Source organism: Dryobates pubescens, chromosome 25 (genome assembly GCF_014839835.1).
Source record: "Dryobates pubescens isolate bDryPub1 chromosome 25, bDryPub1.pri, whole genome shotgun sequence".
NCBI classification, from domain to species: Eukaryota; Metazoa; Chordata; class Aves; order Piciformes; family Picidae; genus Dryobates; species Dryobates pubescens.
In genome coordinates this window covers 5007338-5019482 of record NC_071636.1, presented here as the reverse complement: position 1 = coordinate 5019482, position 12145 = coordinate 5007338, and the positions used below count along the sequence as shown (strand labels likewise).

Below are 12145 nucleotides of genomic sequence, written 5' to 3'. Positions count from 1 at the left end.
TCTGCCACCCCCTCCCTCCATCCCCATCCTGCTCCCCCCGGCGTCCTCCTTTATCCCCACCGCATCCCCGGCGCAAGGGCAGAGGGGAGCGATCCCGTTGAGCGCAATTCCCGGGGGGGAAACCACCCTCCGCCCGCCCCCTCCTGGCACAAGGCGGGCCAAAGCCGGGGGGGGCATCCCCCGGGGGCAGCGACTCTGAGCGGGTTTAGTCTTCTGGGATTTTTTTAATTTGCCTCGCAAGGTAGAGAACATCCAGGGAATGTGCAATGTACAAGGAAAGTGCTGGGCAGGCGAGCGCGGGGGGAGGCGGGGGTGCCCCACGGGGCCCGGGACTCTGTAGCTAGCAGGCGGGCACGCTCAGTCGGAGGGCGCGTCGGGGGTGACGAAGGTCCCCTTCTGGTCCCACTGCATGTCCCGGATGCGGCGGATGGATTGGATCTGGGGTTGGAAGGCGGACCACTCGTTCCAGTGTCGGAAGTCTCCGGTCTCAAAGAGGTACTGGTAGCCTCTGTAGCCAGGGTACTGGTACCCGACCCAGCTGTAAGGGAAAGCCAACAGAGGGCACCTGAGCGGCGCTGGCCGCTACGGGCAGCAGTGAGCCCAGCGGTACGCTCTCGGGTAGGGGACCCTAGGCACCCGCTGGCAGTTTCCCCATGTACCCACTGGCTGTGCCCCTCCTACCCACTAGCAGCTCCTCCCGTGTACCCCCTGGCTGTGCCCCTCGTACTCGCTAGCAGTTCCTCCCACGAATAGAATAGAATAGAATAGAATAGAATAGAATAGAATAGAATAGAATAGAATAGAATAGAATAGAATAGAATAGAATAGAATAGAATTAACCAGGTTGGAAAAGACCCACTGGCTGTGCCCTCCTATGGACCCACTCACAGTGCCCTCCCTGAACCCCCTGTGTACTGGGTTCCACCCCCTGGGTGATGGGTTCCACCACCTGGGTGGCACTTCATAGCTGACTGAGCCCCCTGTGTGGGTGCCCAGGCTCAGCAGGCAGGGAGCTGAGGCGTGAGGGAGGAGGGGGAGCCTGGCAGGGGTCAGCCACCACCACCACAGCCCAGCTTACGTTCCACTGGGCACCTGCACGCTGCCCACGCGGTCACAGAAGCCATAAGCCCAGAGGCTGGGCACGTCGTCCTCCTGGATTTCCATCTTGTTGCCCTTGAAGTCAGCAGACTCGTACAGGGAGATTTTGTGGTCCTCAGCCTCCTGGAGGAGAGAGAGGGAAGGTGCTGGGTGGCGTGGGCAAAGCCCTGGAGCTTGCTGGCGCCCAGCCCTGGGGCAGAGCCCGCTGGGTGCCTTCTGCCACCACTCACCATCTTGATGGGACGCATGGACATGAAGCAGTCGCTCCGGTAGCTGCTGGACCAGGTGTCCCAGCGAGGGTACTCGCCCTTCTCCAGGATGAACATCTCCCCACGCATGTTGGCCTGCTCGTAGGCCACCCAGCTGGGGAGAGGAGGGGGAAGACAATGCAGTGGGTCAGATGCCACTGCAGCAGCTCCTTTCCTGCTCTGCCAGCCCGTGGGGTGCTGGAGCTGGGCGCCCGGTACCCATGAAGGGTCAGGACTTGTCCCACCATCCCCCTGCCACCTTGCTCCCAGGCCAGGAGCTGGTGTGAAGCACCAAGCTCACTCCCCTGAGTGCTCACTGGCACACGCATCCGAGGCCAGCAGCAGACACCGGTGTGCCCACAGTGCTCCCTTCCTCATCATAGGGAGCAGCAGGACCCCAAGAAGCTGGCAAGCCCTGCATGGGGCACACCAGAGACTTGTCCTCTCTTTATCTCAGGACCTTGACTCTTCTCCCTCTTGCACCACTGAGCCTGGGCTGCTCAGGCTGCCTGCTCCTGGCATGCTCTCACGCTCTGCTGCACCAGCTCCAGCCAGGCTTGGCATCTAGCCCATGAGCACCGTGTGGGTGCTCATTCAGCTGCAATGTCACCTCTTCAGCTGTGCCACGAGGTGCTGCTGTGCTCTGTATGTTACAGGCTCAGGGCTCCAAAAGCTCCCAGGCACCAGCCCAGCCCCACATTTGCTGCTTCCCCCCCAGAAAGGGTTCATTTCCTGCCCATGCCCACAGGTCTTTCCCTGATGGCAAGGAGATGTGCTGGAGCACTGCGGGCAGTGCCACCTTGTGCTGGCTTCTAAGGCTCAGCTTGGCTGATTCTGCTTTCCTCTTTCCCTAAGTAGATTTGGGGGGAAAGTCTCAGAAGACTCTTGAGGACCTCAATGACTCTCAAATCCTCTGCTCCCCAAGTTTCATCCCTTCTGTATCTAGTGCAGCTTTCCCATTGTCACACCGGAGCTCCTCAGGGCTGCTCCATCCCCTTCCCTTTCAAGAGCAGTTGGATATTCTGGCTTCCCAACAAAAAAGTTTTCCCTGGTGCTACGTGGTGTCATTCAAGGTGACCATAAGCCACCTTGGCCAGTCCCCCAGGGCAAGCTGTGTCTGGTGCACCCTTCCTGCAGCACTGCCAACCCCCCCTGGCTGTCCCACCACTGCCAGCCTGCATTCCAGCCAGGCATGGCCGTGGTGAGATCGCTTTCAACACCCGGATCAGTTATCTCATTTGGCCATCAGTTTGGTCCCTGCCTGTGTTGACGTTCCCATGGCTTTTAGACCTTCCCAGACACTTTGTCACTGGGAAGCATAAGGGGCTCTCTGTCTGCCCTTCCCTGTCAGCTTCAGCCTTGTCTTTGTGGTGGCTCCAGCCAGCAGCCTGCTCCGAGGCACCCACTTCGTTTCACCTTGGCCTCTAAAATCCACAGGTCTTGTCTTTCATGGCCAGTTTCAGGTGGCAGATCTGGTGGGCACCTTGCCTTGGCTTTGCCCTGAGTGCCCTTTGTTTTACAAGTGGCCCTGGCATCCTGCCCTCCTGCCCAGACCATCCTGCCCTCCTCGAGGGAGACCTGGGTTCCCCAGCTCTGCTCCTGTGCTGCTCCTCCTCCTGCTTCTCCCTCTGTCCAGGCTTCAGGGAAGTGCTCTGCACACCATCTTGCTCCCTAGGACCATGTCCCCACCTCCCTGAGACATCCCCAGGGACCTGGTCCCCTCCCTGGCCAGGGTCACTTACGGTCCAGAGGTGACAATGACGCTGCGCACCCGATCGAAGCCGCGGTCCCCCAGGTTCAGGCACTCAGTGGTGAACTCCATCTGCCTGCCCTGGAAGTTCTCCTGGTCAAAGACGATGATCTAGGGGCAGAGGGAAAGGGTTGGATGGGGCCGTGGATGCATGGGGATGGCAGGGTGATGCTGCACGTCCCTGCATGCCTGATCCCACCACCCCCTGTGTCCCCCTTGGCTCTCCAAGGCTTCCTGAAGAACTTTGGGACAAGCCAAGTTGGTCTCTGTGCATGAGCAGCTCCATCCCAACACCAACTGAACACAGGAAGGTCCTCTTCTGACAGCTACCCTCAGTCTGAGATGACCTCATCCTGACCCCAGTTTTGGGGCTGCAAAGCCATGTCTCCCTGTGCTGGTGCTCACATCAGGTCCCAGCTGGACTGGCAAGGAGCTGCTTCTCCAGGAGCTGCACCCATTCCGTGGCCTTTGCTGCCTGGTATGTGCAGAAGTGTCACCAGAGTCCTCACATTGCTCACCCCTTGTCCCCAGCCCTGCTGCAGCACCTTGGTGGCACCCTGTCTTGTCACGAACATGGCATTTTGGTGTTGGCCCAGTCACCTGCAGCCTCCTCCTTCACCCTCTCACAGGGTGAGACCAGGACCTCCAGATGCAGAGGTGACCAGAGGGAGGGGGTGGCCAAACCAAGACCTGTCACCACGGCCCATGGCAGAGCATTTGCAAAGCCTGTGGTCCCCAATGAGCTGTCCCAGCTGTGGGGCATCCAGACCATCCCTCCTGGGCAGCTGCCTGAATCCTGCACCCGGAGAGCTGCTGCCCAGCAGGGACACAGCAGGGCGGGATGGCATTGTCTGCGCTCTTCTGCTCTCCGAGGAGGCTCCTTCCCCCTGGGCCGCCTGTGCTCTGCTTCTGCCATCGGACCCAGAGATGCTGGCACCATCCCTCACCCCCAGGTCGTGTCACTGCCTGTGGGGAGCAGCTGGGCTTACCCTGAAGGCTTCTGTGGAGGGTTCCTCGCCCTTGCTGTTTGCAACGGGAGCAGGGTCGAGGGATGGAGTCGGCGCTGGGGCTGCCTTCTCCTTCTCCTCCGCAGCCAGGCCGGGAGCAGTGGGTTTTGTGGTCTCAGACATCGCGGTGTTGGGCTCAAGTCTGGCACAGGGCACCCAGCAGAGATGCCAGCAGCAGGTTAGAGGGGAGGCACAGACATGAGCACCCACCCCGGCCCTCACACCGCCCCGGGGACGGTCACATTGGGATGGGAGGGCTCAGAAACGAGCTAAGTAAACGGAGTCGGGAGAGGAGCTGCCAGGGAGAGTGCTGCCTTCACCAGCAGGACCACAGGAGGTTTTGGATGCCCACACTCCCCTTCTGTGGTCAGAAGAGCCCTAACCATGGTCGCCCCACTGCAGGGGTGCCCAGGGCAGCCCCAAACACCAGTTCCCAGCCGCTCTCTTCTGTCCTCAGCCAGGCTGCGTCCTGAGTCTGTACCAGGCGATGGGGCCAGCCCTCCTGGCAGCCCAGCTGAGCACCAGGGCAGCGTATGAGGGCACGGGAAGAGGACAGCCCAGTTTCCACGACGCCCTCAGCTGGGCACCCCATCAGTGGCCCTGCAGGTGACCGTCACCAGCAGCTACCAGGGGAGCAGAGGGCAGCAGGATCCCAGGCGCCGGGGTGGTCCCAGGTGAAACCCTGCCTCTCCCTCTTCCCCACCCTCAGGTCCGGCTGCAGCCCAGTGCCCGGGGACTTTGTCCTCTTACCTGGGCAGCTGCTGCTTCTTGTTGGAGTGAGCGGGCTTGTGTTTCGGGGCGCAGCGAGGCCCCCACTTTATAGCCTGGCAAGGGCAGACCCCCCGGGCGGGCACACAAAGGAAGTGCCAGCTCATCAGTGTCTGCACGGCCGCCCAGTCATCACATCCTGCAAAGCGCTGGGCGAGCTGGAAGCCTCTCCCCCGGCCCCGTGCCCAGCCGCTGAACCCAGCACTTTCCTTTGTGCCCGCGGCACAACAGAAGGCCTGACCGTGCCACTTTGCAGCGCGCGCGTGCGGCCGCCCCGCCAGGGCATATATAGCCCTGCCGCGGCCCGGCTGGCACCGCCGTGCCACCCGGCCCCTGCCCACCGGCCCTGCCCGCCGGCCCCTGCCCGCCGGCCCTGCCGCCCGAACCCGCCCGGGCGCCCGGCTGTGGTGCCGCGCCAGTCCTGTGCCCACCGGTGCCCAGCCCTCTGGTTGCTCCCTGCCCCTTTCTCCCCTCTTAAGCAGGTCAGAGAATCACAGAACTGGTAGGGCTGGCAGGGACCTCAAGGCTCAGCCAGTTCCAACCCCCCTGCCATGGGCAGGGACACCTCACACTACAGCAGGTTGCTCACAGCCACATCCAGCCTGGCTGCAAACACCTCCAGGGATGAGGCTTCCACCACCTCCCTGGGCAACCTGTGCCAGGCTCTCACCACCCTCCTGGGGAAGAACTTATTCCTCACATCCAGTCTCAATCTACCCATTTCTAGTTTTGTTCCTTCCCCCCCCAGTCCTATCCCTCCCTGACACCCTCAAAAGTCCCTCCCCAGCTTTCTTGTAGCCCCCTGCAGATACTGGAAGGCCACAATTAGGTCTCCTCAGAGCCTTCTCCTCTCCAGGCTCAGTAGCCCCACAGCTTGCATGGGGTTGGAAGTGACCCTCAAAAGTCATCTTGTCCATCCCCTCAAACACTCCATCTCTGTTTTTCACCATCACTCTGTGCCCAGGAACTCCTGAGGGCACTGCCCTGCAGATGCCAGGCTGCAAGACCCAAGTGTTTTGAACTGCATCAAGAGTTGGGTCTTTTTCCAGCTGAGGTATAATGGAAGCTGACACTTTCCCAGCCATCCCAGTCCCTGACAGTGGTGCTCCCTCTCCCCTGGGGATGGCCCTCCTTGCTGCACCCACCAGCACCATCCTGAGCTGGGTTTTTAGCCCCTTTAACCCTGTGCCACGCTCATTCTGCACCATCCCTGCTTTGCCATCGCCACCCTGCAGGGGGTTGGCATGTCACAGCTGTCTCTGATGGAGGACAGGCAGAGAAGGCTTGGGGGGCTGGCTGGGGACACACTGGGCACGGGCTCTGTGGTGGCTCAGCTTGTGGTGCCACATCCTGCACCCCACTGCTGCTCTCTACACCTGGGGTGTAGAGGTCCCTTGCAGGGACCCTTCTCTAACTCCCATCGAGCCTCCAACCATCTGCTCTCCCAGTCTGCCTGCTGGGATCCTGTTCATACCTTCACTCTTGTCTCCTCCTGGTCCCTTCCCAGTCCCCAGCCTCCTGCAGCAGCAGTCCCCAGCCCTCCTGGGCCAGCTCTTCACCACCAGCAGCAGCTCATCACTCAGAGCTCTCCTTTTGCCATCGTCCTTTGTTCCTTTCAAGTGTGAAGTGGGATCCAGCTGCACCCTCTGGGCCAGTGCCCAAACTCACAGAATGTAAGGGGCTGGAAGGAACCTCGAGAGATCATCCAGTCCAACCCCCCCTGCCAGAGCAGGATCACCTAGAGCAGGTCACACAGGAACTTATCCAGGCAGGTTTTGACTATCTCCAGAGAGGGAGACTCCACACACCCCCTGGGCAGCCTGCTCCAGTGTCCTGTCATCCTCACAGCGAAATAATTCTTCCTCCTGTTTCCATGGAACTCCCTAAACCCCCCAACAAAAAGTGTTTAGCGATCACTTCTCCTCTTCCAGAGGTTTCACAGTGGCTGTGCCATGCCCACAGGCACAGCTGGGCTCGGGTGCTGCTGTCCCCTCCTCCCCTAAGCACTGCCCACGCTCTGGTTTCTCACCTTGGCACTAGGTGGCTTCTTGAGAGCCACGGTTTTCGGTTTGCCTTCATTTACATGTTTGTTAGGTTGCTGTTTTCTGCTGCACTCTCTTCCTCTCAGAGCCAGGGTGAGTTATTTTAACTGTGCCCCCTCTCCTCTGGGTGTTACTCAGGTCTCATCCACCACCCCCCCCCCAGCTCCCACTGCCCTGCTCCTGACTCTGTTTCCCCTCCCAGCTCCAAGCACTTTTGGACTCAGGCACTGGAAAGCCATGCTGGGAGAGACCAAGCTCTGCTGCCCATGGTTGCTTTGCTCCTTACTCTGAGGCCTCAGCAAGCAGCTGCTTTTCCCTGAGACAATGCTGGCAGCAGGGATTTGCCCTGAGTGGTTCCTGAGCACCCCCAGACACAAAAGTCTCTGCTCTCCCCACTGAGCATCCCTGCCTCTGGCTGCAGGGATGCACAGCTGAGACACAGCAAAGAGCTGCCCAAGCCCCAGCCCTGGTGCAGGTGGCTGGAGCTGACCCAGCTCAGCCCTGGCAGGCACAGACACGGGCACATGCCCAGCCAGAGGGCTTTGTTCTGCCCCGGTGAGTCCTGCTGCACGGAGAGCTCCAGCTGCTGCATCCCTGCCCAGGGCTGAGTGGCACTGTGGGGGGCACCCAGCCGCAGCCTGGACTCCCCATGACCACATCCCAGTGCCAGGGCACCTTGTGGAGAGCCAGTGAGCTGTGGTGGCCTCCCTGGTGGCTGGCAGCGAGCTGAGTTTAGCCCAGGCTGCAGGGAGAGGCTGGGAGCAGCCTGTGCCAAATGCACCTTTGCTGGGGGTGCAGATGTTGGGGCCATCAAGCACAGCCCCAGTGCAGCCAGGCCCCCCCCAGGTGCCATGCCTGTCTGCTCTGCCTCCCCCACAGTGCCCAGGGCTGCATGAAGGAGGATGTCACAGCTCAGCCACTTGGCAGTTCTCTGGCAAATGCTGTCCCAAGACGTGGCACTGCCTGGGCTCGTGGGTTTCCCCACCCATCCCAACAGCCTCCTTCTGCTGCTCCTCCCTTGGGTGGGCAGGCTGGGTGGGTGCCTCTGCAGGGTGCCCAGCCCTTGGAGCCCCAGCATGACCCCAGGATGATTTGGTGGGGGATCATCACAAGCCAAGCTTGAAGGTCCTGGATGCAGCGGGGTCTTTCCAGGTCCTTGTGCACAGATGCTGAAGGACGTTGCAGCGTTCCTTCAGGACTGATCTCCATCCTTGGCCCCTCCAAGGCCCTTACAAACCTGTCTCTTGCTTGCTTTCTCCCCCAGCCCCTGATTGTACCGTGCCAGGTGGCTGCTGTGTGCTCAGCCTGCAGAAGAGCTGCCCTGGCTTCCAGGGAGAGCCGCTCTGCTCTGCCTGAGCAGGGAGAGCGAGCGCTGTGGTGAGCAGATGCATCTTCCCTCCTGCTCTCCCAAAATCATAGCACCACAGCAGGGTGGTGGTGGTTGGAAGAGACCTCTGGAGATCATCGAGTCCACCCCCTCTGCCCAGAGGGATTCACCTGGAGGAGGTCACACAGGAACACCTCCAAGCGGGTTTCGAATGTCTCCAGAGGTGGAGACTCCACCACCTCCCGGGAAGGAATGGGGCAGGAGGAGCGCTGCCAGAGCACCCCCAGGCTGGGGACACGGTCTCAGCCCAGCCCCAGGTCAGACAGGAGGGTTGGCAGACCCCAGGGGCGATGCCCACGCTCAGAGCGGGGGGGGCGGGGGTCAGAGCCCGTGCCCGGTGGGTCGGGGGAGCGGGAGCTGCGGTGTCCCCGCTCTGCAGCTTCTCTGCCTGGTGGCTTTGTTCTGGCCGGTCCCTCCTCCCTCCATCTGCTGAGTTAGGGGTTTGAGGGACGCTCCCCGGGGCTCGGGCTCGATCTGGAGCCTATAAAAACCCGGCGGGAGGGCAGCCGGCCATGTCACCTCCCCGGGCTCCAGCACCTCACCCCAGGTAAGCGCAGGAGCCTGGCGCCACACACCCCTCCAGCTCCCGTGCCCGGCTCCTGAGAGCCTGGCTGCCATGGGCACACGTGGAGGATGAGCTGGTGCCACTGGCTGGCACGGCTGGGGGCTGCAGGGCTCTGCAGCCAGGGCACAGGACAAGGGCAGCTGCTGGGGGTGGGCTGGGAAGGGGACAGAGGAAGGGGAATCAGGGGGTGGTGGTGGTGGCAGGGCTGGGTGCTGCTGCTCAGTGTGGGCATGTGGCCACCTCTGCAGGGCTCCTGGCACAGTGTTGGCCCTGCCCAGGCATGATGAGCGTGTCTGGGAGCCTGCACAGGGCTGTGGGCACTGGGGCTGCCTGCATAAGGGCTTTGGCTCAGGGGGATGCCTGCAGCGGCAGGAGGAGGCATGGGCAGCCTCATGCATGGGCAGGCAACACAGCCACTCTGCTGCAGTGCTGTGCCAGGCTGCCATGGTGGCTGCCAGGGACATGGATACTGTGCCAGGCACCTGCTGCTCTTCATGGTCTGGATGGCAGATCTGGAGGGGCTTGGGAGAGCACTGGGTGCAGTGGGAGAGCCCCAGACCACCCTCTGTGCCAGCTCCAGCATGGAACAACCCCATGACTGCCTCCCATGGCACTGGCAAAGGGATGTACGTGGGCTCCTGAGGGTGTTATCACCCGGGCAGAGGCCAGAGCAAGCCCTGTAGAGCAATGCAGGTGGCTGCAGGCTCCTGCTCCACCTGCCTGCAACTCATGGCCTGAAGCCTGGTCCCAGGACGTGGGGTCCCAGGGGAGGGTCAGATCCCCAGTATGCAGGGCTGGTGGTGCTGGCCAAGCTTTCAAAGCCCAGTCCTGGGCTTTTCCCAGCCCTGGGACTGGTTTTTATGGTCCCATTCCCTTGTGCCCTGGCAGAGCCACCATGAGCCAGCGCTGCAGGAGATCCTCTGGTCTCTGGAAGGTACGGGAGCCTGGGCAGTGCCAGGGAGGCATCCCGAGCCCTGGGGGCACCTAGCCATGGGACTGCAGTGTCTGCTGGGGGTCTCTGCCCCCGTGGAGACCCCTGACTCCCTCTGTCCTCCCCAGATCGTGGTGTGGGATGAGGCTTTCTTCCAGGGCAAGAAGCACGAGTTCACTGCCGACTGCTACAGCACCCCCGAGCACGGCTTCAGCACCGTCCGCTCCTGCAAGATCGAGAGTGGGGCGTGAGTGGGGGTGGCGGGGGGAGGGGGCGTGGGGCGCCGTGGGACCCCATAGATAGCGAGGAGTTGGAGGATGGAGGGCTCCAGTGCCACCCAAGCCACGGGGCTGCCTCCTCCGAGGAACAGACTCACCTCCAGCGGGGTGCAGCGGGCTCTGCCCGGGCAGCGTGGGGGTCTCAGCCGCGCTTCCTACCCCCGGCAGATGGGCAGGCTTCGAGCACAGCGGCTTCCAGGGGCAGCAGTTCGTGCTGGAACGCGGCGAGTACCCGTGCTGGGAGGCGTGGAGTGGCAGCAACGCCTACCACGTGGAGAGGATGTGCTCCTTCCGCCCCATCGCCTGCGCCGTGAGTGCCCCCGTCCTGGCCACCCCGACACGGGGCCAGTTCCCCCCACCCGCCGGAGCCCACCCCCAGGCTGCTCCCCAGAGCCCATCCCCAGCCGCTGGCCGGGGCGGCCATGCCGACGTGATGCCCATCTCGGCGGCAGGACCACGGGCACAGCAGGCTGATGCTCTTCGAGCAGGAGAACTTCCAGGGCAAGCGGGGGGAGCTGAGCGACGATTGCCCCTCGCTGCCCGCCCTGGGCTGGGGCAGCAGCTCCGTGGGCTCCTTCCTCGTCTGCTCCGGAGCGTGAGTACCCCTACGCCCCGCCGCGGGGGCGCTGCGCGGAGCTGTGCCAGCTGCCGGCGCCCTGCCCGCAGCACGGGGCGCGGGTGGCGCTGCCAGCCCCGGGCCAGCGGCGCTCTCCGCTCTGTCGCAGGTGGGTCTGCTCCCAGTACCCGGGCTACCGCGGCTTCCAGTACCTCCTGGAGAGCGACAGCCCCACGGGCGAGTACAAGCACGTTCGGGAGTGGGGGTCCCACGCCCAGACGGGGCAGGTCCAGTCCATCCGCAGGGTGCAGCAGTGACCGCCGGCGCCGGAGCCGCCGCGCAAGCCCTGGGCGCCGTCTCTCCCGCGGGACGGCAGGGACAAAGCTCAATAAAGGCTCAGTTGTCCGAGGTGGCACCGTGGCACTTGGGGAGGGGGTGCCGTGGGGGATGCTCGAGGGCAGGGCTGGGGCTCTGCAAGGGGAAGTGGGGAGGGGGGGAGGGGAGTGGGTGTCCTTTTCTGCTCCCACAGCCAGCACGGGCATCCACATCGGGAGGCCTTGTTGTGGAGTCTCCTTCCCTGGAGACTTTCCAGCCCCATCTGGATGTGTTCCTGTGTGACCTGTGCTAGGCTCTATGGTCCTGCTCTGGCAGGGGGGTTGGACTTGAAGATCTCCAGAGGTCCTTTCCAACCCCTAACATCCTGTGAGCTGTGGTCCTATGATCTTATTGCAGCCTTCCAGTACTTAAAGGGGGCTGTAAGAAAGCTGGGGACAGACTTGTGAGCAGGGCCTGCTGGTACACAGGACAAGGGATGAGGGTTTAAACCAAGTGAGGGAGATTCAGACTGAGAGAAGGAAGAAATGTTGGGCACTGAGGTCGGTGAAAGCCTGGCCCAGGTTGCCCACAGGGGGTGGGAAGTGCCCCATCCCTGGAAGCATTTCAGGTCAGGTTGTTCAGGGCTGTGAGCACCCTGCTCTAGTTGCAGACGTCCCTGCTGACTGCAGGAGGGTTGGACTGCTTTAGAGGTCCCTTGCCACCCAAACCAGTCTGTGGTTCTGTGTCCCTGCCCCTGCCCAGCTCATGTTTGGAGCTGCACTGGCAGCCCCTCAAGGAGCTGTGGGACCAGGGGCCAGGGCACAGCGGTCAGGATCAGTGCAGGGCAGCAGATGCAGGTGCTGAGGCAGGAAGATCAGCAGTGCAGCCCATGCACATCCCTGGACATCCCACCAGCAAGACCTGTGGCCATCCTGTCCCTGTGCCAGCCTGGCTGCCAGCTGGGGGGCTTTGCAGGCCCCCCACAGGCCCCCCCTGCTGCAGACCCCATCTGCTCTGCCATCAGCTTCCCAGGGCCATGCTGCAGCTCCGGCAAGGTGAGGAGGACAGTGTGTGGCCTTGTTCCAGAGCTGGAAGGAGCTGCAGGATCCAGCAAGCTGCAGCTGCAGGCTGGGCACCTATCCCTGTGCCCATCCCTGCACCCATCCTTGTACCAATGCATCCTGCACCCATCCCTGCACC

General features: G+C 62.5%; 2 protein-coding genes across 2 annotated transcripts; one reads left to right on the top strand and one right to left on the bottom strand.

Annotated features, from left to right (window-relative positions):
* Nucleotides 1-273: 273 nt before the first annotated feature.
* CRYBB1 (crystallin beta B1) lies at nt 274-4951 on the bottom strand. The gene is made up of 6 exons (XM_009909633.2): nt 4854-4951; nt 4086-4245; nt 3089-3207; nt 1329-1461; nt 1079-1221; nt 274-538 (listed from the first exon to the last, which is right to left on the bottom strand). The coding sequence occupies exons 2-6, from the start codon at nt 4224-4226 to the stop codon at nt 358-360; spliced, it is 717 nt and encodes a 238-aa protein (XP_009907935.1). The 5' UTR covers nt 4227-4245; nt 4854-4951; the 3' UTR covers nt 274-357.
* A 4788-nt stretch (nt 4952-9739) lies between these two features.
* CRYBA4 (crystallin beta A4) lies at nt 9740-10947 on the top strand. Its single transcript, XM_054173157.1, has 5 exons — nt 9740-9799; nt 9925-10043; nt 10243-10384; nt 10527-10669; nt 10800-10947. Exons 1-5 carry the CDS (start codon nt 9761-9763, stop codon nt 10945-10947), a joined length of 591 nt encoding a protein of 196 aa, XP_054029132.1. The 5' UTR covers nt 9740-9760.
* Nucleotides 10948-12145: the final 1198 nt, after the last annotated feature.

What these genes read in the sequence shown, in the direction of transcription:
- CRYBB1 (XM_009909633.2), bottom strand. Translation starts at nt 4,226, where the DNA reads ATGTCTGAGACCACAAAACCCACTGCTCCCGGCCTGGCTGCGGAGGAG. An exon ending in CCTCCACAGAAGCCTTCAGG is followed by an intron (nt 3,208 to 4,085) that starts GTAAGCCCAGCT and finishes CTCTGCCCCTAG; the next exon opens with ATCATCGTCTTTGACCAGGA. An exon ending in GTGCAGGTGCCCAGTGGAAC is followed by an intron (nt 539 to 1,078) that starts GTAAGCTGGGCT and finishes TTTCCCTTACAG; the next exon opens with CTGGGTCGGGTACCAGTACC.
- CRYBA4 (XM_054173157.1), top strand. Translation starts at nt 9,761, where the DNA reads ATGAGCCAGCGCTGCAGGAGATCCTCTGGTCTCTGGAAG. An exon ending in TGCAAGATCGAGAGTGGGGC is followed by an intron (nt 10,044 to 10,242) that starts GTGAGTGGGGGT and finishes TACCCCCGGCAG; the next exon opens with ATGGGCAGGCTTCGAGCACA. An exon ending in TTCCTCGTCTGCTCCGGAGC is followed by an intron (nt 10,670 to 10,799) that starts GTGAGTACCCCT and finishes GCTCTGTCGCAG; the next exon opens with GTGGGTCTGCTCCCAGTACC.